This window comes from Zeugodacus cucurbitae, chromosome 2 (genome assembly GCF_028554725.1).
Source record: "Zeugodacus cucurbitae isolate PBARC_wt_2022May chromosome 2, idZeuCucr1.2, whole genome shotgun sequence".
Taxonomy (NCBI): Eukaryota; Metazoa; Arthropoda; class Insecta; order Diptera; family Tephritidae; genus Zeugodacus; species Zeugodacus cucurbitae.
This window is the reverse complement of record NC_071667.1, coordinates 33,371,567-33,396,217: the sequence shown is the minus strand read 5'-3', so window position 1 is coordinate 33,396,217 and position 24,651 is coordinate 33,371,567. Positions and strand designations below refer to the sequence as shown.

General features: G+C 37.5%; 2 protein-coding genes across 6 annotated transcripts in view; one reads left to right on the top strand and one right to left on the bottom strand.

The window, feature by feature from the left end:
* Nucleotides 1-24,651, bottom strand: part of LOC128921901 (putative nuclease HARBI1) — a 199,948-nt gene that overhangs the window by 62,624 nt on the left and 112,673 nt on the right. The window lies entirely within an intron of this gene.
* LOC105220035 (protein O-mannosyl-transferase 2) overlaps nucleotides 1-24,651 on the top strand; it is a 105,994-nt gene that overhangs the window by 18,466 nt on the left and 62,877 nt on the right. For all 4 annotated transcript variants that reach the window (XM_054230877.1, XM_011196412.3, XM_054230873.1 and 1 more), the window contains 2 exons: nucleotides 10,227-10,375; nucleotides 17,698-17,902. In XM_054230877.1, coding sequence (XP_054086852.1) covers nucleotides 10,227-10,375; nucleotides 17,698-17,902 — 354 coding nt within the window. The remainder of the gene's footprint in view (nucleotides 1-10,226; nucleotides 10,376-17,697; nucleotides 17,903-24,651) is intronic.

Here is a 24,651-nt window from a genome sequence, read left to right as displayed (position 1 = left end):
TATATATGAACTAATCCTTCAGTTTTTAAGATATCGTTTTGAAAATTTGCAGATGTTATTTTCTCTTCAAGAAGCTGCTCATTTGTCGGAACTGCCGATATCGGGCCACTATATCATATAGCTGCCATACAAACTGAACGATCGGAATCAAGGGCTTGTATGGAAAACTTCCGCATTTTACTAGATATCTTCACGAAATTTGGTGTGAGTTATAGAAATAATTTAATCTCCGAAAAAATTGTTCAGATCGGTTCACTATAGCATATAGCTGCCATACAAACTGAATGATCGGAATCAAGGGCTTGTTTTTTGCTTACCTTTTTCTTACGTTTTTAGATTTGCTTAAACACATAGTTACTACAAGGAATGCACCTATGAAGGGTATATTAGCTTCGGTACAGCCGAAGTTAACGTTTTTTCTTGTTTTAAATTGTTTTTATCACGAATTTATTTGATTTTTAACTCTTTCTGCATATGTACATATATCTTCTTCATGTTGCTCGTTAAACCGAGTACTTACAAATCCTCGATGTTCGTTATTTAAGGTACTCAATGTAAATAAATAGTTTTAAAAAACTAAAGAACACGATTTTAACCCATATCAAGCTAAAAAATTAAAAATTATTCTTATTATACTATGCTGATAAAAATAATTAACGAACAAGTAAGGAAGGGCTAAGTTCGGGTGTAACCGAACATTTTATACTCTCGCAATTTATTTATTTAACTTTATTTATATTATATAATACACAATTTGACCCACCTATTCGTCATATATATTGTATAAAGTCCATTGAAAGTTGGAAACCATAATATTAGGTTAGAAGCACCGAGGTCCTCGTGTTCGATATATAGGGCCTTAAAAACCTATGGACCGATTTCGGCGATTTTTAGAATGGGGCTGCCACACATTTAACATAGTATTTGTGCAAAGTTCTGCACCGATATCTTCACTAGTACTTACTTTATATATTGTAAAGTTAACGATTCAGATTGTCTTCAAAGTTCTGGTATATAGGAAGTAGGCGTGGTTGTGAAGCGATTTGGCGATTTTCACAAAATATCATTGGGATGTAAGGAAACTATTACAAACCAAGTTTCATTGAAATCGGTCGAGTAGTTCCTGAGATATGGTTTTTGACCCATAAGTGGGCGACGCCACGCCCATTTTCCATTTTGTAAAAAAATCTGAGTGCTGCTTTCATCTGCCATTTTTTATGAGAAATTTAGTGTTTCCGACGTTTTTCGTTAGTGAGTTAACCCACTTTTAGTAATTTTCAACCTAACTTTTGTATGGGAGGTGGGCGTGGTTATTATCCGATTTCTTTCATTTTTGGACTGTATTAGGAAGTGGCTAAAAAAAATGACTGCAGAAAGTTTGGTTTATATAGTTTTATTGGTTTGCGAGATATGTATGAAAAACTTAGTAGGGGGCGGGGTCACGCCCACTTCCCCAAAAAAGTTACATCCAAATATGCCCCTTTATAGTGCGATCCTTCATACCAAATTTTATTTCCATAGCTTCATTTATGGCTTAGTTATGGCACTTTATGTGTTTTCGGTTTTCGCCATTTTGTGGGCGTGGCAGTGGTCCGATTTTGCTCATTTTCGAAAGCAACCCTCCTATGGTGCCAAGAAATAAGTGTGCCAAGCTTCATCAAGATATCTTAATTTTTACTCAAGTTACAGCTTGCACAGACGGACGGACAGACAGACATTCGGATTTGAACTCCACTCTTCACCCTGATCACTTTGGTATATATAACCCTATATCTAACTCGTTTAGTTTTGGGTGTTACAAACAACCGTTATGTGAACAAAACTATAATACTCTCTTTAGCAACATTTGTTGCGAGAGCATAAAAATATTTGTATATTTGGTTAACAATCGTGAGTTCAATATGAAAAAAATTTAATACGAAGCTCCCACGTTTTTATAAAAGTGTACTTTCTTTAAGGATATGTATTTGAGTATATATGTATGTAAATATTTGGTATAATTTTATGCGCATCTTTTTGCTGAGTTGCTCATACTTTTGATCGCCTTCTTTAAATGTCAGAACATGTGTTGTCAATCGAGAAAATCCTTATGTACCAAAATGCCTACTAAATCTCCTTTCAAACTACCAAATTTTTTTCATCAAAACATGTCGTTTTATTTGTTTTCATATTAGGAAATATATACATACATATGTATATGTTCAACAAAAAAAAAAGAAAAGTTGGGTACATTGTATGCATGTATATGTATATCAAACATTTTATGTTTGAACAAAAGAAAAAACATATACAGTTACAAATTTCATGTGTTTAAATAAAGTTTAAACATATTACATAGTGTAAAAGGTTATACATTATTAGAATCGATAATTGAAATCGATAACTTGCCAGATTTATCCAGACATCGATATTCGTAGTTGCCAGAATGTTCGAGTGGTCGATGTTGCCAACAAGCGACTACATAAGGGCTGCCGGACTGACAGTAAGACACAGTTCTAATTAGAGAGTTGCCGAGTAAAGTGCCAGAAGTTATAAGTAAGAGGTTGTAAACTCGAATAACGAGTAATAAAGTGTTAAGTCCTTTGAATTAGAAATAAAGGTAAGTGTATATACATTAAATAGTGACAGATAGAAAAAAGGAAGAGACTCCATGTTTCTATGGGATATTGGATATGAATACGTTTTTGTCTCAAATGTCAGCTAAAATGTCACAGAATTCATCGCAGATGTTGTCACAGAAATGATGGAGATGAAAGCCCGGCAGCAATCAGGAAACACGCTTAGCAACAAAGTTGTCCCAACAAAGAAAGGAAATGAAAGAGCAAATAACAGAGCTGTCAACGCAGATATCAGCTCAAGTATCAGTACAGTTGGAAGAACAGGACGCACGTATATCACAAGTGACCTCGAAAATACAGGAACTAAAAAAGAAGAGCAAGATAACGTTATGGCTGATGTGGAAGAACTGAAAGATCGTTTCCGTGACCTGCAACTAAATCGACCAATGGTGTCAACAAGTTCTGTCAAAGTCAGGACTCCATCATTTGACGGCACAACTCCGTTCCAGATTTTAAACGCTAATTTGAAAAGACGGCAGTTACAAACAATTGGAGCGCGGAAGACAAAGTCACTGCGTTATTCGTGGCTTTAAAGGGGGCTACTGCAGAAATTCTACAAACAATACCCAATTGCGAGTCAATCAGCTACGAAGCGTTGATGGGTGCTGTAGAAAGACGGTATGGAAGTGAGCACCGGAGACAAATTTTCCAAATAGAACTGCAAAATCGGAAACAGAAAACTAATGAAAGGCTAACTTACTTGGATTATGCTCTTAAGTCGGCAGACTACATAGAGGATATAAAAATAAAGATTTTCTTTAATAGTATACGAGACGAGAATACGCGTTTTGCTGCACTAGCTTGCCTGGACGAAGAAATTGTTTGAAGAAATGCTGGAGAAATCTGGAGAGATACGTAAGAAAAATTATGCCGTGGTTAAATGCTTCAACTGCGTAAATAGTGGCCATATTGAAATTACTTGCAATCTAATCTAATCGATCCAATAATCTAGTTGGACGCAAACACAAAGCTGAAGAAGACCAACCAACTCTGAAAAGCAACCAATCGTTATACTAAAGCGAGCCAGTCGAAAGGGGCGCGTGCTGGCTCCCCCAAGTGAATGCCCTATAATCTCTGTCTCTAAAATAAATAGAAATACGGACAACATTACTGTTAATGTTAGTAGACGAGCGCTTTCTGCATACTGACTGTGTATACTGGCGCAACACATTCCATAATTCGATCGGATCTGGTCAACATGGAAGTAAGACCACTAGCTGGGGCAAAGTTCCACACTGCAACTGGAGATGACACTCAAGTTCTCGGGGAAGTAACGTGCGAAATTGTTATAGGAAAGATAGCCGTGTTACATAATTTTATAGTGGCAGATATCGTCGATGAAGTCATAATTGGAGTAGACTTTCTAGCCAACTAGACTTAGAAAAGAGAATTATGACTTAAACCAATATGGAAGTGCCTCTTATGTTTGGTTATGATAACAAATGCAACGTTAGACGAGTGTTAGTAACAGAAAATCAGAAGATTCCACCAAAATCAGAAGCAGTTGTTTGGGCAGGAGTAAATGGAGACTGTGGGACGGACACGTTGTGGGTTGTTGAAGGCGCAAAAGAATCTATACCAAACTTACTTATAGGAAAAACCCTGGCTATGACACGACAAGACAAAAGAGTTCCAATAAGAGTCCTTAATGAGTGTAAGTCACCAATCACAGTCCCCAAAGGAGCTATAGTCAAAGAATGTATAATAATAAGAAGGAGCAAATGTTAACTCGCAACTTTTTGAGTGCGAAATTATAAGGGAACATTGAAAACTCGCCACTTCGAAAGAAAAAAGTACACCACAGCATCAGAGAAATGGGAACAATGATACAAACAGACGAAAGTGATCTGAACAAAATACTGACTAAGGCGCTCGCATTTCCATTTTCCCTATAGCGCAGATTGTAAGCGCGAAGGAGTTAACGAAATGCGGTCCCGAGCATTTACGTTCGAATTTTGTAATGCTGAAACTTTTTATACTCTCGCAACAAAGTTGCTAGAGAGTATTATAGTTTTGTTCACATAACGGTTGTTTGTAACACCCAAAACTAAACGAGTTAGATATAGGGTTATATATACCAAAGTGATCAGGGTGAAGAGTGGAGTTCAAATCCGAATGTCTGTCTATCCGTCCGTCCGTCCGTCTGTGCAAGCTGTAACTTGAGTAAAATTAAGATATCTTGATGAAACTTGGCACACTTATTTCTTGGTACCATAGGCATAAATGAGCAAAATCGGACCACTGCCACGCCCACAAAATGGCGAAAACCGAAAACACATAAAGTGCAATAACTAAGCTATAAATAAAGCTATGGAAATAAAATTTGGAATAAAGAATCACACTATGAAGACGCATATTTGTTTGTAATTTTTTGGGGGAAGTGGGCGTGGCCCCGCCAAACTTTCTGCAGTCGGTTCTCCTACGTACCCCACCATACACCATGAAAAATAGGTGAAATCGGATAATAACCACGCCCACCTATCATACAAAGGTTATGTTGAAAATTACTAAAAGTGGGTTATCTCACTAACGAAAAACGTCAGAAACACTTAATTTCACATAAGAAATGGCAGATGGAAGCTGCACTCAGATTTTTTTACAAAATGGAAAATGGGCGTGGCGTCGTCCACTTATGGGTCAAAAACCATATCTCAGGAACTACTCGACTTATTTCAATGAAACATGGTTTGTAATAGTTTCCTTACATCCCAATGATATGTTGTGAAAATAGGCCAAATCGCTTCACAACCACGCCTACTTCCTATATACCAGAACTTTGAAGACGATATGAATCGTTTACATTACAATATATAAAGAAAGCACTAGTGAAGATATCGGTGCAGAACTTTGCACAAATACAATGTTTATAGTGTGGCAGCCCAATTCTAAAAATCGCCGAAATCGGACCATAGGTTTTTAAGGCCACATATATCGAACACGAGGAGCTCGGTGCTTCTAACCTAATATTATGGTTTCCAACTTTCAATGCACTTTATACAATATATATGACGAATATGTGGGTCAAATTGTGTATTATATAATATAAATAAAGTTAAATAAATAAATTGCGAGAGTATAAAATGTTCTCTATTGTAATAATTATTATATTTCATGAAAATATTTGATCATCTGCCAAAAATTCAGCAAAACGTTTATGCCTATGAACGCAAATCAAATTCACGCACACATTAATCAATACACATAAGTTTGTTGTCACTTTTGCCTTTTCCTCGAGTACAGTTTAAAGAAGCAAGTGGGATGGTCGATGGCAAGGAGGGGTCGCGGCGGAGTGGTCCCCTAATTTCCTAATGATATATTTATTACTGGATTAAATTATACAGAATTGAAAAAAATTTAAGAATTATTTTGAATTCATATATTCTTAATTAAATGACCCCTTAATATATCAATACTTCGCAAAACAAATAGATATCTAGCATTATATAGAGAACCCTCCGTTGAAACGCCTCTGAGCATGGTGTTGTGTCGATGGGGTAACGGCGATTTTGCGCGAAGGCGGCGTGACGCTAAATTGTGTTATTGTTGAGTTGTAGCAAAATCTGTCTGGAAAGGGCTATGTTGCCACTTTTCACTTCTGATGTGAACAACTCTTGATTTTTAGCATCGTCGTGAAGAAATAACTTGTGGGCGGCTTGAATATGCGGGGGTCAATGGTTGGTTGACTCTTCAATATTCTAAAATTGAATTTTGTCATCCTCGTTAGAAGATTTCGCATCATCATCATACTGAAACGATTTTTGCTTACCAGGCGCCCAAAAAACGAAGTGCGACGCTGAGTTCCGAATTCACGCACTTTACTTTGTGGAAGACGCGCGTTCCTTATGAATGAAATTGTTTTTGTTGTAGCATAAAACATTTAAGTGTTCTAATTAGAATACATATGTAGCGCAAACGCAAATATTGACCAATCAGGAAGCGCTTGCGCATATGATCGGTTGTTGTTTGTGTAACTTGCGCGAATGTTTAATTTTTTGCTATGTGATTGTTAGAAGGAATTGTGAAGAAAATATGTGTGTATGTTTGCGTATGTGTACATCTCTTCGGGCATACTTATGTGTGGAGCAGAGACCTGCACAAGCGCACCGCCACTCAAAATACACCGCGTGCTTACTCGCATATTTCTCAAACTCGCATATAAAAAACACTTAGCCAAATATGTCGCGATGGTTTTAACACTCACAGAATTTTTCCACTTAGCTCAAAGCGGTTAAAAAAACACTTAACTCTCTTCTGCTTATTCATGTTATTACTTAAGCTGAGCGACAACACAAAAAAAGCGGTTTGAGTAAATGACATTCTCAAATTTTAGCAACTCTCTGAGTATTGAGTTCATTTAATACTTTGTTGTTCTTTGCACGCCTTTTTGTGTGTTTTGTATGTGATTTACACGAGTGGCAGATCAAGCAGCCGAAGACGCTGTCATCCATGTGCTAAACCCCTGTAAGAAACAGCTGAAGGTCAAATGATCAACAAAACAATAGTTAGCATGGACAAGAAATAATAATCACTTTTTTCTAAAAGCAAACTTTGACTATATTAAAAAGGGATATAAATATTTAAATTTTACATGCTAAAGATTTTTTTAATTCTAATTATCGTACGAACAGTCAAAAGGTTGACATTGTTCTTGCAGGGAATGTTCCACAACGAATGACACACTTGCGTCAGCATACATAAAACAACAAAAAAGTTTGCAGTTCTTAATAAGCAACGCACAAAAAAACTGAAGCACGACAAAAAAAGAATACACGAACAACAATACAATAGTAAACACTCAAGTACACGCGCTACTGGTGATGAGTGTGTCTTGCTCTTTCCTTTCCTGGTCTTGAGTATGATCACCACTTGTCAGTGAAAATCAAAAAGAAGAGTGTGTAAAACAAATACAATTAAAATGCAATACAGTGGTCGGCACGAGAGGAATTGTGACTGTATAGGTGAGCACGAAATAATGAATACCCAGTGAGAACTCTGTAGCCTAACATTTTAAGAATGTTTTTAATTTTTTCATAAAACATGAATTTTTGTGCTCATTTATTCATTTTAGTTATTTTATTATTTAAACAAATATATTAGAACACAAAAGCATTAACTGTCTTTAAATAGCTTAAACCCATAAATATAATACATAACATAAAACGACATTCATAAAAGTTGGCATTTCGCGCAGGGCACCTATGCAAAGTGCCATAGCCATGCGCGATGTTTACTCGTTGCTGGTTCGACAACGACTGAATGATAGAGAGTACGTGTGACTTGAGTCGGCACAATTGTGGTATCGAGTGCCGACCACTGATGCAATAGCAAGTACACGACAGGCTCAGTAGCTTCTCCACTCATAGTTCTTTGAGTAGATGTTAGCTCACAATGCATGTCTATGAGTGTGAGGTGTGAGTGGACACCGTCATCGCTTTTGAAGCAAGTTTACTCTCAGTAAGGAAATTAGGCACTCATGCAGTTCTCTGGTGTGCAGTAAAGTCGAGCTGTATATGATTGTAATCTTGTAGGACGTCTTTATGTTGCAACTTGAAATATTTTGTCAAAGTTCAAATCCCACCCGAAATTCTACAATTTTATTTTTATTTTTTATGTTTTTTTTTTTAATTTTATTTTACTTTACAATTAATCCGTATTATCTTGATTATTTTTATATGGTAGCTATAAGTAAATTGCTTATTATTACACATTATTCTGGTATTCTCTAATGCGCGTGTGCAAGATCAAGCTGCGCAAGCAATCTCTGTTCTCATGTTCCTTTATATTGTGGTAAACACTTGGTTGGTTCCCTTATCGAGTGGTAACCTTTTGATTTATTCCCCTTTTGAGTGGTGTGTTCCTTTATAGTGTTCGAAATTTTTTCGATGTTTCCTAATGTCAAATAACATTTTGGCATAGCTAACATTTTCACCTTCTTATAATTTTACGTTCATTGCTATAGTAGGGCAGTTACAGGAAATTGAGGTCGTAATAAATTGCGAAACACATCTTGAAGGAAATTCTGTGGGTAAAAATGATATTTCGAACGAGATTAAAGCTTGGACCGAGGAACTAGAGGTTTACCATAAAAAGAAGGCCAAACAACTTCTTCTCAGATACTCCACCATATTTGATAAAGATGAATCCAAACTAGGTAGAACCAAAATTGTGAAACATTTCATCAACACCGGAGATGCAAGACCAATCCGCCAGCCTCCTCGCAGCGTTCCATTAGCCAAACGTAAAGTTGTAAGCCAGACCAAACGTGAAATGAGCGATATCGGCATAATTGAACCATCTTCGAGTCCATGGAGTTCACCTGTAGTACTCCATGTAGAAAGTTGGCAACATGAGGTTCTGTGTGGACTACAGAAAGTTGAATGATGTCACGAAGAAATACAGTTATTCGTTACCTAGAATAGATGACACTCTAGACTCGCTATAAGGCACGAATTGGTTTTCCACACTCGATTTGAAAAGTTGCTATTGGCAAGTGGAAGTAAACGAAGAAAAAAAGTTAAAGTTAAAGTAAAAATTTTGATGAGCACCTCAAAAACTTGAAAGAGGTTTTTCAACACATAGCCAGCGCTGGTTCAAAACTGAGCCCGAAGAAGTGTTCACTATTCAAGAAGGAAGTGAGTTATTTAGGACACAAAGTGACAACGGAGGACATTTGTGCAGCTCAAGAAAAGATATAGGCAGTAAAGGATTGGCCTAGACCCCAAAATTTACATGAATTACGGAGTTTCCTTGGACTATGTACCTATTACCGACGATTCGTTCCAAATTTCGCCATCGTAGCCAGTAGCCTCCATGAACTCACGAAGAAGAACAAAGCCTTTGAATGGAAGGAAGAACAGGAAGGTTGACAAAGTAATCCAACGAAATGGATATTTTGGTCAGCTAGAAAATCTTCATATTGCCATGCTTGGTGACGACAGATAGGTTATAAGACATATTGCATATCGATGAATTATAAAAGCAAGATCAGAGAATGCTCGAAAAATCCGAACGTTTAAAGTACCTGCATTCAACTTCGATGCCAAATGTATTATTATGTGGCGAGACTGTGATATAACTGAGCCATCTCTAACTTTAAATATGTCTGAAGAAATCTTGAAAGGCATTGTCAAAAACGGGCTTGGCACATGCCACACCCAAGCCGTGGAGCGCTGCATCATGTTGTTGGGGAAACTAAACGAGATGAGCGTCAATAAATGCCTTATATCAATACAAAAAATAGTTTAATGTGTAAATAGTATTTTAAGTAATGAAAGATAATATTTTTCTTAATAAATGTTTAAAATGTAAAATATTATTATACATATGAATGTATGTAAATGTTTCGAAATATTTTATAACCAGTATTATTACTCACATTTATATAAACAATAGTAATTAGTTTTTTTTTAAGTTCGACACTCATAACCAGCACTGAAAGGTCTTTCTTACAAAAGTTATCTTTAAAATGAATCAGAATTTGATACCCCAAGGATTTTAGTGCAGATGAGAGAAATACAAGATTATACCATGTCATTACTATTTATAATTTATTTAAGTTTACCACTGTCTTTCTTATTGGGCATATTATGTTCTTTTCTTTAACTCTAGTACCAAGTGTCAATCTCAACATGTATGCGCCAAATTTTTTTTCAAGATTTATGGAATCTCATGCAGTAATGTTTCAAGGAAACGCTGGACTTAAGCCGAAGGAGGGAGAACTGACAAGTAAACCTTGGCAATGGCCTGTAAACTATCGGGTAAGACAAGTTCTCTATAATATATTCCTAAATTAAAGATCACATCTAATTTTCTACAGAATTATATTAGTCTATGTATGACAAAAAACAAGCAATTGCTTTAAACAGAAGATGTAAAAAAATAGATGTGAAAAAGTATATATTTAAGTTCGCAAGTTCTAAACAAGTCTCTAAACTGACTTATATTCTATATAAAAACAACTAAGAAAATGACTTCAAAAATTTCTGAAATTTCTTACAAAGTATAAAAAAGTATCTCCCCTGGCTTGTCCCCTTGCTACTTTTTATTTAATTTTCGTACAATACATATATTTTTTGTATGAGATGCTAAACCTAAACTAAGTTCAATCTGAAGTGAAATAATTAAAATTAAATATTGTTAAATAAAAACACGTAAGGAAAGGCTAAGTTCGGGTGCAACCGAACATTTTATACTCTCGCATTTTATTGAAGAAAAAAGATAACACACAAATTTACCTATAAATTCGGCATAAATTTAATAGAATAACGAAAATTGTCCTATATAGTGTATGAGGGCTGAGGTAATTTCTGAACCGATTTCATTCATTTTCACCAGCAAGGTACACTATATCCAAAACTATACACTCACTTAATTTCGCAAAGAATTAACCAATACATATGTATATGCAGATTAAAGCCCACCGTATTTTTGAAAAACCTATAATTAGGTATATGGGAACTGGGAGATGATATTATCCGATTTTAATAATTTTTGGATCAGAGACACACTATTAGAAGGAAACAATTTCCTCTGAATTACATTAAATTATCAGAGAGATTTATCCATATTTTCGGTTAAAATTTATCCTTAGACGCGGAGTTCAACATGTTCGATAACAGGGGCCTTGAAAAGTTATAGTCCGTTTTCGACAACTTTTTCACAAGTGAAGCCCGAGGATATTATACACTATTACACTATTTGTGTAAAGTTTTATTCCGCTATCTTCATTGGTTCCATATGTATATATTATAAAGTGAAGGAATCGGATGGAATTCAAAACTGAGTTATATGGGAAGTTGTCGTGGTAATGAACCGATTTCATCCACTTGGATGAAACTTGGTTTGTAATAGTTTCCTTACATCCCAATGATATTTTGTGAAAATAGGCCAAATCGCTTCACAACCACGCCTACTTCCTATATACCAGAACTTTGAAGACGATATGATTCGTTTACATTACAATATATAAAGAAAGCACTAGTGAAGATATCGGTGCAGAACTTTGCACAAATAAAATGTTTATAGTGTGGCTGCCCAATTCTAAAAATCGCCGAAATCGGACCATAGGTTTTTAAGGCCCCATATATCGAACACGAGGACCTCGGTGCTTCTAATCCAATATTATGGTTTCCAACTTTCAATGCACTTTATACAATATATATGACGAATATGTGGGTCAAATTCTGTATTATATAATATAAATAAAGTTAAATAAATAAATTGCGAGAGTATAAAATGTTCGGTTACACCCGAACTTAGCCTTTCCTTACTAGTTTAATAATACTTCTTAAAAGGAATTTTTGAAGATCTCCGTTCATATATTCATTTCAATAGCATATTTTCTCTATTGTAATAATTATAATATTTCAAAATGTTCGGTTACACCCGAACTTAGCCCTTCCTTACTTGTTAAAATTAACGTTTGTCCCGAGTTTTTTATGTATCTTCTTCTTCTTCTTGACTGGCGTAGACACCGCTTAAGCGGTTATAGCCGAGTCCACAACAGCGCGCTACGCATTTCTCCTTATTTCAGTTTGGCGTCAATTGGTAATACCAAGTGAAGACAGGTCCTTCTCCACCTGGTCCTTCCATCGGAGTGGAGGTCTCCCTCTTCCTCGGCTTCCACCAGCGGGTACTGCATCAACAATTTTCAGAGCTGGGGCACTTTCGTCCAATCGAACAACATGACCCAGCCAGCGTAGCCGCTGTCTTTTTATTCGCTGGACTATGTCTATGTCGTCGTACAACACATAGAGCTCATCATTCCATCTTCAGCGGTATTCATTTTGCCAATGTTTAAGGGACCATAAATCTTCCGCAAAACCTTTCTCGAAAAAACTCCTAGTGCCGTCTCATCGGATGTTGACACCGTCCACGCTTCTGCACCATAAAGTAGGACGGGAATGAGTTCAAAGTTATGACTGTCAACAGCGACGTGGGAGCCAAGACGCCAATGTGCTGACTGTTTGTTTGATGACAGAAGATATTTCGTCTTGTCCTCGTTCACCACCAGACCCATTCGCTTCGCTTCCTTATCCAGGCGGGAAAAAGCAGAACTAACGGCGCGGGTGTTGTTTCCAATGATATCGATATCATCGGCGTACGCCAGTAGTTGTACACTCTTATAAAAAATTGTACCTTCTCTGTACAGCTCTGCAGCTCGAACTATTTTTCCAGCATCAGGTTAGTCACACGATAGCAAGTCATCTTGTCTGAAACCTCGTTTGGAATCGAACGGCTCGGATAGGTCCTTCCCGATCCTGACGGAGCTTTTGGTGTTGCTCAACGTCAGCTTAAACAGCCGTATTAGTTTTTCGGGGATACCAAACTCAGACATCGCGGCATAAAGGCAGCTCCTTTTCGTGCTGTCGAAATCAGCTTTAAAGTCGACAAAGAGATGGTGTGTGTCGATCTTTTTTTCACGGGTCTTCTCCAAGATTTGGCGCGTGGTGAAAATCTGGTCAGTTGTTGATTTTCCAGGTCTAAAGTCACACTGATAACGTCCAATCAGTTTGTTGACGGTGGGTTTTAGTGTTTCATACAGTACGCTCGATAGAACCTTATAAGCGATGTTAATGAGGCTTATCCCACGATAGTTGGCGCAGATTGTGGGGTCTCCCTTTTTGTGGATTGGGCAGAGTACACTGAGATACCATTCGTCGGGCATGCTTTCTTCCGACCATATTCTGCAAAGAATGGGGGGTCCTACAGGAGTGTGCTCCGGTCTTGAAACCTTCAGTTAGTCGCCGGATCTTTTCGTAAAATTTTCGAGCATTACCCCTGTCGGCCAGCTTGTCAAGCTCTTCGTACTCACGCATTTCGGCCTCTTTCTTTTTTTGTCTGCAAATGCGTCTCGCTTTCCTCTTCAGCTGTCGGTATCTTTCCCATCCCGCTCGTGTTGCGGTCGATCGCAACCTTGCGAGGTACGCAGTTGTTTTCTCTCCACTGCGAGACGACAATCCTCATCATACCAGCTGTTATATTGACTTTCCGAAAGACAATGGTTTCGGTTGCAGCTGTACGTAAGGAGTAAGATATGCCATCCCACAGTTCCCTTGTACCGAGATGCTGATGAGTGCTCTCAGAGAGCAAGAGTGCAAGTCGATTAGAAAATCGTTCGGCTGTCGGTTGTGTGCGCTTTTCTACACAGAGGCGGTTGCGTATCTTAGCTGCTACAAGATAGTGGTCCGAGTCGATGTTGGGACCACGAAGCGTACGCACATCAAAAACACTGGAGACATGTCTTCCATTTATCACAACATGATCGATTTGGTTGCGAGTGATTCGATCCGGGGACAGCCAAGTAGCTTGAGTGTATGACAGGACTCGACGACGGAGTCTCTCTCCCACCACGAATCCCACATCGAATTTGCGCTCCTTAATATGGCCGCTGTAGTAGATGTCACAAGGACCCACCTTCTTCAGCCTTTACTCTTACGAGGACATCAACCAGCTGGACAGAGGCATCTTCCCAATTAAGGGTCCGGACATTCCAGGTGCATGCCCTTAAATCCTTTATACGTCCTTTATACGTTTGCTGTGATTGTCATCAAAAGGGGGCTGTCTCATCCGATGCTGTTGCTTCCTATTCATTGGTTATTCGTTTTTATGTGGTGGGTCCCAAACCCTACGCACAACCGCATAAGCGGGATTCGCCTTCTCACTTTAGCTCGCCTCCAAACGGATGTCTGTTGGCTACCCAGAGGATACTTGGTCTAAGACCGGAAGTCGTGAGCTGCTTGAGTCACATGTATAAGAATCGTGGGGGGAGAGTTAGAGACCAGGGGAGTTACTATTCACCCGGACCGGTAGTCGGTAGGTTCATAAACAGCATCAACAAAACCAATAATATTAGCCTCGCAATCCAACGCAGAATCGCTCTTACCAACAGATGCTAGTTTGGACTGAGTGGACATCTCTCGATGAACCAAAACCAAACTCTACAAATCCCTTATCATCCCCGTTCTGCTTTACGGTGCAGAAGCATGGTCGATGTCAACATCCGATGAGACGGCACTAGGAGTTTTCGAGAAAAAGGTTTTGTGGAAGATTTATGGTCCTTTGAACATTGGCAAAAACGAATACCACAGATGATGGCACGATGAGCTATACGACGACACTGACATAGTTTAGCGAATAAAAAGACAGAGGCTACGTTAGCTAGGTCATGTTGTTCGAATGGACGAAAGGCGATGCAGTACCCGGTGATGGTTGGAAAAACCAGATGTAAAGTGACCTGGTTTCTATTGGTATTTCCAATTGGCGCGTAACAGCAAAAAGGAGAGATGACTAGAGCGTTCAATTAGATTCGCCTATAATCGCATAAGCGGTGCATACGCCAAATGTGTATATATATATGTATGTATATGTAAATAAGATCAGGTTGTCCAGATCTTCTTTTGAAAGGGCAGAGGATATATTACGTCTTTAAAAAGTCAGAAATGTTTTTGAAAGATCTTAAGATATTATATTTAATATTTGTTTCGTTTATTTAGGATAAAGAGTGAATTTATTGATTTGTTATTTTAATTTTATGGTTTATTCATCTAGGAAAGAGAGCGCCTTTAATTTGTAATACTATTTTAAATTAATTTTTTGCTTATGGTAAAATAAATATCTACCATAAACTTTACGTCTCTCCCCTAGCCGATGTATTTACCTGATCGTCGAAAAAGTAATTAAATATGTATTAAGTGACTTGCCCTTACGTGAGAAAATAAATAAAAGGGACAAAAATCATAATATAGAGTTTTCATGAAAAAAATCCAAAATTTTTCGTTGGCTGTATTCTCTATACAATTGAAACCTCTTATCGTAGAAGCACCATATAGAAAGTACGATATAGGACAATGTTGCTAATTTTTAAGACGTAACGTAACCCTAATAAAATTTATTTGAAATTAGTCGAGTTCTTGCTGTGATATGGGATTATTTAAATATTTGGTACCGTAAAATTTAATGCTTGTGGCGCCCACCTACTTTCCCAAAAATAATTTCATCAAGGATGGCAATATATACTCTAATCGCATCATCAAAGTTTTACTTCTATAGATTCAATTTTCGCTATGTTTTATCACGTTATATCTTTTCGGTTCACGACATTTTCCTGTGTTCTTTTAGTTTTAGGTGTTACAAACAACCGTTTGGTGGAGAATACTACTAAATATTTGCCCCTATTCCCGTTGTCGTTTTTATAGTCGTCGTCGTTCTTATCGTCGTTTCGTTCCTAAATTGGTATTCTTGAAGTATATCGTAACGCCTAAGAAAAGTTACCGAAATTTGTCTACATATTTTATATAGTATACTTTAAGGCGCTCTTTTCCCATGTAAAAATTTATTTCTTATGTAAAGAGACATATTTTTACAGCAGTCCTTAATGGCTTTTATGCTATTCTCTATTGACTCTAAATAACGTTATCACTGTAATTATTGTACTTACGTACAACAATTTTAGTCTTCCATATTTATTTGATTTTTTAAAAGAAGTAGTGGTGACACCTGCGTCCTCCAATCTTTCTTCTAAAATATGTTATACTTCCAGCGTCTCATGCTCCTTGCTTCTGGCTAATCCGACTACTCTACCGAGTGGTCCAGCCAAAGGAGGTTTGGGTATCTGTTTATTAACTCCTCGTCTTGTTGGAGTACTATTTTGTTTTTCGTTTTGAATTTTAAGACCTTTCGTATCTTAAATATACTCTTAGATATAAAAGTGCAATTTCATTAATGCCAACAATTTCCGACGCGAGATGGCGGTGGAATGGATTTAGTTTTTTTTTTTAGAAAAAAAAATATCCCTCCCAAAAAATCGAAATTTAAAGGATTTATCCCTTTTCTAAAGTCCTTGGCATATGCAGGATATTTTTCCATTTCAGAAATTAAATTTTCAAACTGTTTCCGATTTGGAATTTTCATCTTCACTTTAAATATTCCTTCAAACAACCGCGTCGTTTTTATGTCGCTTACAATTATAGCAACGACAAAAAACGACTGTTTCTATGTCGTTTCTAGAGTCGTTTCAAATTGGGGAATCTCAATTTATTTTAGATAAATGTCGTTAACGCCAGGAAACAGGAATGCCAAATAGACGTTCTTAAGTCGTTTTAAAACGATAACGACAACGGGAATAGGGGCGATTATACCCTGCGAAAAATATTGTATGCTCGAGAGTATAAAAATAAATCTTATATATTGAAGTCTATGCATTATTTTTTGTATTATTTTGGCATACGCATTATGTTTACACAAAGTTTAGTTTTTAAATAATTGGAAACCTATTATTCATTTGTATGTCGGAATGAAAACGAATATGAAAATGATCAAAATTCTCGTTTTTAAGAACCGGTCTGATTATTATTGTTTCTACATTTTCCAATACTTTCAGTTGCTAAATTTCTGTTAGTTGCTTTTGAATGTCCGAAAATCCTTTTTATAAACTAATCCTATTAGTTTATGATATATGTAGATACATTCAAATGCAATATACTGGGAAGCAAGTGCTTTAAATCCAGATACTTCCGATTTCCCTGGGGCCTATTGCACAAAATACCGTTTGGAATAATTTAAATAAGACTGGGTACTGGATGTATGGGGGCCATGTAAATTAACGCAACAATCCTCTGGGCGGATTTTCAATTTGCGAGTCGCTGCTGATTCGTATCATTTCTTAGGCGGATTGTTACTGTTGATGAAAAGAGTTTCACTAACACAATATTAAGCAAAAATGGTGGTGGTCGAATTGGGGTGACCGTCACAAACTATAACCAAGTCATGTTTGACGGTCAGGAATGTTTTGCTACGTGTATGGTGAGATTGGCAGGAAAGCGTCTACTCTGAGTAATTAACCAACGGTCCAGAAACGACCACCTTTGGCTTATATTATTTTATTTTATTAATAATTTTTTATCTTTGCATGTAAAAAAAATTACGTTTTGTTCTAACTGAAATAATTTTAATTCACACTAATGCTTTATCAAGAAAACTCGAAAGAAATTTGCACATGTATAATTTTATAAATATATTTTTTATTTTCTATCATATCATACATATTGGATTGGAACATTGCAAAACACAACATGTGCAGGGACAATACTTTTCTGGAAGCTCTTACCGTATATATCTGCTTGGAAATCCTATAATTTGGTGGAGTAATCTGGTTTTCCTAATATTATTTTTATTGGTTTCATCAATCACCATTATCAAACAACGGCGTTTAGATGGCCGGCGATTATTAGAACGGGCTGCAATACCTCCATTATACAGCGATGAATCTACATATTCAAATGACGGTAATAGAATGTACATAATAGATAATGTTAAAATTTGCCATAGGAGGAAAATATTTGCCAGGCTTTATTATTATTATTTATACTGATTTATTCAATTTAATCAATGCTTTTGAAAAAAAATAGAGTAAACAATAATTAATTATCAAATGACTAATTGTTGGTATTTATTATTTGTTGTCAAATGTTGTACAGCTCTTTAAAAATAGTTTGATGACAAAAGAATTTACACAACGAACTTGTTTGCACATTCCACGGCAGCATCATTTTCTTATAGTTGTTGTTGCAATATATAAATATGTCATATCGCCAAAAAAATTCAGCAACCGCTATATTTGGTCGATTATCTTAGCCGATTCGTTGTACTTCTTTCGAATGTCACTTAAATCAATATTTCGTATTTTTTATTTTTATAATTTCTTCAAAGCTTGAATACTAGCTGGCCTGGCGGCAAACTTTCTTCCGCCGTAGAGGCAATAGATAAGCTGATTTTGGATGTTTTTAAATTAACTTTTTTATTTGGATGGCCTTGTGATTTATTAATATTGATAGCGAATGCAAGACGGATCCTCCAGATCCACTATTCACAGTTTGTATTTAACTATCGTATGCAATCCTATGTTGTCCATTCAATTGTGTAAGAATTGTGCGAACTATTTCGGTCAATGTTTCAGTATCATATTGTTGTTACCTTTGTAACTCATGGTCGTTTCTTGTTTACGTTTACATAAAATAAATAATTTATTATATTTAAAAAAAAAACAATGCCGAATGAGTGCAGCTTCCATCTGCCATTTCTTATGTAAAATTTAGTGTTTCTGACGTTTTTCGTTAGTGAGTAATTTTGAACCTAACCTTTGTATGGGAGGTGGGCGTGGTTATTATCCTATTTCTTTCATTTTTGGACTGTATTAAGAAGTGGCTAAAAGAAACGACTGTAGAAAGTTTGGTTAATATAGTTTTATTGTTTTGCGAGATATATACAAATAACCGATTTGGGGGCGGGGTCACGCCCACTTACCCAAAAGAATTACATCCATGGATGGAGTCATATGTAGAAGTTCACGTAAGTGAGAAAAGTTTCTGATTGTCATTCACTTGGGAGTGGCCAGGAACGATTCTTTTACATGTGGCTCAAGCAGCTCACGACTTCCGGTCTTAGACCAAGTATCCTCTGGGTAGCCAACAGACATCCGTTTGGAGGCGAGCTAAAGTGAGAAGGCGAAACCCGCTTATGCGGTTGTGCGTAGGGTTTGGGACCCACCACATAAAAACACCCCGCAAAGAAAAAACAGCCTCGGATGAGAGACCCCAATTTTGATGACGACCACTGCAAACGTTTAAAGGACTACGAAATAAGAGCATGCACCTGGAATGTCCGGACCCTTAAGTGGGAAGGTGCCTCTGCCCAGCTGGTTGATGTCCTCGTAAGAGTAAAGGCTGACATCACCGCAATCCAAGAAATGCGATGGACGGGACAAGGACGGAAGAAGGTGGGTCCTTGTGACATCTACTACAGCGGCCATATAAAGGAGCGCAAATTCGGTGTGGGATTCGTGGTGGGAGAGAGACTCCGTCGTCGAGTCCTGGCGTTCTCTCCGGTGGATGAACGTCTAGCCACAATCCGCATCAAAGCGAGGTTCTACAACATATCGCTGATTTGCGCCCACGCCCCGACGGAAGAGAAGGACGAAGTGATCAAAGATACCTTCTATGAGCGCCTAGAACGTACCTATGAGCGCTGCCCCCGCCACGATGTAAAAATCGTGCTTGGCGATTTAACCGCTAGGGTGGGTAAAGAAGGTGTCTTTGGCACAACAGTCGGAAAATTCAGCCTCCATGACGAAACATCACCAAACGGTCTGAGGCTGATCGACTTCGCCGGGGCCCGAAATATGGTCGTCTGTAGTACTAGATTCCAGCATAAGAAAATCCATCAAGCTACTTGGCTGTCCCCGGATCGAATCACTCGCAACCAGATCGATCATGTTGTGATAGATGGACGACATGTCTCCAGTGTTTTTGATGTGCGTACGCTTCGTGGTCCCAGCATCGGACCACTATCTTGTAGCAGCTAAGATACGTACCCGCCTCTGTGTAGAAAAGCGCACACGTCAACAAACACAAGGAAGGTTCGACATCGAGAAGCTGCAATCACAACCGACAGCCGAACGATTTTCTACTCGACTTGCACTCCTGCTCTCTGAGAGTACTCATCAGCATCTCGGTATAAGGGAGCTGTGGGACGGCATATCAAACTCCTTACGTACAGCTGCAACCGAAACCATTGGTTTTCGGAAAAGTCAAAAAAACAGCTGGTATGATGAGGATTGTCGTCTCGCAGTGGAGAAAAAACAGACTGCCGACCTCGCAATGTTGCGATCGACCGCAACACGAGCGGGATGGGAAAGATACCGACAGCTGAAGAGGAAAGCGAGACGCATTTGCAGACAAAAAAAGAAAGAGGCCGAAATGCGTGAGTACGAAGAGCTTGACAAGCTGGCCGACAGGGGTAATGCTCGAAAATTTTACGAAAAGATCCGGCGACTAACTGAAGGTTTCAAGACCGGAGCACACTCCTGTAGGACCCCCCATTCTTTGCAGAATATGGTCGGAAGAAAGCATGCCTGACGATTGGAATCTCAGTGTACTCTGCCCAATACACAAAAAGGGAGAGCCCACAATTTGCGCCAATTACCGTGGGATAAGCCTCCTCAACATCGCGTATAAGGTTCTGTCGAGCGTATTGTGTGAAAGACTAAAGCCCACCGTCAACAAACTGATTGGACCTTATCAGTGTGGATTTAGACCTGGAAAATCAACAACGGACCAGATATTCACCATGCGCCAAATTTTGGAGAAGACCCGTGAAAATAGGATCGACACACACCATCTCTTTGTCGACTTTAAAGCTGCTTTCGACAGCACGAAAAGGAGCTGCCTTTATGCCGCGATGTCTGAATTTGGTATCCCCGCAAAACTAATACGGCTGTGTAAGCTGACGTTGAGCAACACCAAAAGCTCCGTCAGGATCGGGAAGGACCTATCCGAGCCGTTCGATACCAGACGAGGTTTCAGACAAGGTGACTTACGCTCGTGTGATTTCTTTAACCTGATGCTGGAGAAAATAATACAAGCTGCAGAGCTAAACAGAGAAGGTACAATCTTCTTTAAGAGTGTACAACTACTGGCGTACGCCGATGATATCGATATCATTGGAAACAACACCCGCGCCGTTAGTTCTGCTTTTTCCAGACTGGATAAGGAAGCGAAGCGTATGGGTCTGGTGGTGAACAAGGACAAGACGAAATATCTCCTGTCGTCAAACAAACAGTCAGCGCATTCGCGTCTTGGCTCCCACGTCACTGTTGACAGTCATAACTTTGAAGTTGTAGATAATTTCGTCTACCTGGGAACCAGCATTAACAGCAATAACAATGTCAGCCTGGAAATCCAACGTAGAATCACTCTTGCCAACAGGTGCTACTATGGACTAAGTAGGCAATTGAAAAGTAAAGTCCTCTCTCGACGAACAAAAACCAAACTCTACAAGTCTCTCATCATTCCCGTCCTACTTTACGGTGCAGAAGAATTGGCAACGGCGAATACCGCAGACGATGGAACGATGAGCTGTATGTGTTATTCGACGACATAGACATAGTCCAGCGAATAAAAAAACAGCGGCTACGCTGGCTAGGACATGTTGTTCGAATGGATGAAGGTGCTCCAGCTCTGAAAGTATTCGATGCAGTACCCGCTGGTAGAAGCAGAGGAAGAGGGAGACCTCCACTCCGATGGAAGGACCAGGTGGAGAGGGACCTGGCTTCGCTTGGAATAACCAATTGGCGCCAAACTACCAGAAGGAGAGATGCGTGGCGCGCTGTTTTGGACTCGGCTATAACCGCGTAAGCGGTGTCTACGCCAGTCAAGAAGAAGAAGATGTGGGTCAAATTGCGTATTATATATATATATGGCGTAGAAACCGCTTAAGCGATTATAGCCGAATTGTGTATTATATAATATAAATAAAGCTAAATAAATAAATTGCGAGAGTATAAAATGTTCGGTTACACTCGAACTTAGCCCTTCCTTACTTGTTATTTAAATGATCACTCTTTGCCATTTAAATATCATTTAAATATTGTCATATGTAACTTGTTACGTTTTTCTATCATCTGATTTCCAATATTTTTTTTCCATTTTGACAAATAAATAAAATTTATTGTTTACATAAATATGCTTTCATTCTTTCCTACATTCATGCCTTTTAAATTTTGGTATGTCAATTTTGAATAATGGTGAAAACCAAAAAACTTAAGTACAAAGTTAAATAAAATTTAAAATTTAAATTAAATATAACTTAAATTTCAATGAAAAAATTTCGTGAAACCGGCTGTCAGTTATTTAGTTTTCAATATTATTTAAAGAAAAATTAGATGACACGCGCCCTCATATTATGAACTTATTTTGTGATGCTATTTGTTTGTTGTTCACGATCAAAATTACGCATTATCAAAAATGCGTTGCATTAATTACAAAAATATTTATTAAATCATTTTTAACAATATGCCAAACTTCTGGAGATAACAATAGAAGCCATTAGCCTTCATATTCGCCAGACATGTCTCCATGTGACTATTTCGTGTTTCCAAAAATAAAGAGAACCTTAAAGGGTAGTCGTTCCACAAATGTACGAGGAATTGCTAAAATCCGAATGTCTGTCCGCACATCTGTCCGTGCAAGCGATAACTTGAGTAAAAATCATTTACAAAGTAAGATACAGTGGAACTTCCATAACTCGAGTCGAAGATCGCCAAATCTCGAACTTTTGAATTGGCAATAGCGTTTAGAAATCGAATTTCATACAAATTGCCTTCCATAACTCGAACTTCTATAACTCGAAGTTCTCCAAAGCTCGAACTCTTGAATTGGCAATAGAAGTCAAATTCCATACAAAATTCATTCCATAAATCGAATTTTTTGACCAGGGGATAATACAAAATTTAAAATTTTACTATCGAGACAGTATTTTAAAATAGTCTCTCTATATCGAATGGAGGCTAACAATAAATCATGTAACAAAGGCATGGGATACAGACTTCAATAGCCAAACAATATCAAACTGCAACGAACAAAATTACAGAATACATGTTTTAACATATGTACATAAAACTATATGCGAAGTAAATAAATAAAAATGTGTATACATCTATATTTTACAGTTATTTTTTTAATTGCATGTTTTAATGACAATTCTGTAACTCGAAGTTTTTTTGTGGATTATAGTGATTCGAGTTAGAGAAGTTCCACTGTATCTTAATGAAATTTGGTACATATATTCCTTGGCAGGAGTTTGGTACTGAAAATGGGATAAATCGGAAGGATTACCACGCTCACAACATGGCGAAAACCCAAAACATATAAAGTGCCATAACTAAGACACAAATACAGTTATAAAAGTAAAATTTGGTACAAAGGATCGTATTAGGAAGGTGCATATTTGGATGTTATTATTTTCGGAAAAAGGGAGTGACCCCGCCCCCTATTAATTTTTTTGTATATATTTCGTAAACTATTAAAGGTTTTTTTCAATATTTCATTATTTATTGAATCGGCCTTTTGAAGCCTAAAAATAAGTTATAAAATCTTAATTCAAATTAAAACGAGACAAGCTCAACCAAGTGATTGAGTTGTTTTGGTGAAACATTGCTCTTTAGTGTGCAAACTTATCTCTTCTTTTTAAACGTGATTGATTACAAGAATGTATTAAAGCATTAGCCAATGGATTTGGGTGATCTCGGAGTTTGGATATATATTTGTTTCTGCTGTTCTCTACTTCTTTCTTTACCATGAGATTATCAAGATCTTTATGGATATTTTTATTACGCATGTACCATGGTGAGCACGCGATTGATCTAAGCATTTTTGATTGAAATCTCTAAATTATATCGATATTGCACAGGTCGTACTCCACAGTTAAATGCCATACATCTAAATCGGCTTTATGACCGCGTTACATAACAGAACTTTCTTGTCTAGGTTATGTTTTGAATTTTTGTTTAAAAGCCAATTTAAATATACTGCTTTTATCTTCATGCAGGTTATTTTGTTCGATATGTGTTTTCTCCAAGTGAGCCTTCTATCCAAGTGCTAAAATATTGTTCATTTTAACTGCCGGGCACGTTTTTGGTCCTAGGGAAAATGTAATATTCTTGCACTTTTGTTCATTTACAAAAATTATTCCGGTTGGCTAGCCTCTTCTAATACACCTGATGCTATAATTAACTGGGCATTTGTTTCGGCTCACTAAAGTGTGTTGCAAAAGTTGATGTCTGTTTAAAGGTCTTCTGTATAAATTATGTATAGAGTTGGCCCTAAAACACTGCCCTGCGGTACACCAGCTCTTATTGGTCATTCTTCTGATATGAAGTCTCCTACTTTGACGGTGTCCTTTCTATTTTTTAAATAAGACTCCAAGGTTTTATGCATTTCGATAGGTATGTTTTAATCTTATATAAAAGCCGACATACCACACTTTATCGAACGCCTGAGCCACATCTTGAAATATAGCAGAACAATACTCTCTATACTCGAACGCCTTTCTGATTTCATTAGTTATTCTATTTACTTGTTCTACAGTGCCATGTTTTGCACAAAAACCGATTTGGTGCGTTGGTATTAGATTATTTTTGTGGAGGAAAGGAAATATCTTTAATAGTAACACCTTTTCAAATATTTTAGAAAAACAGGGT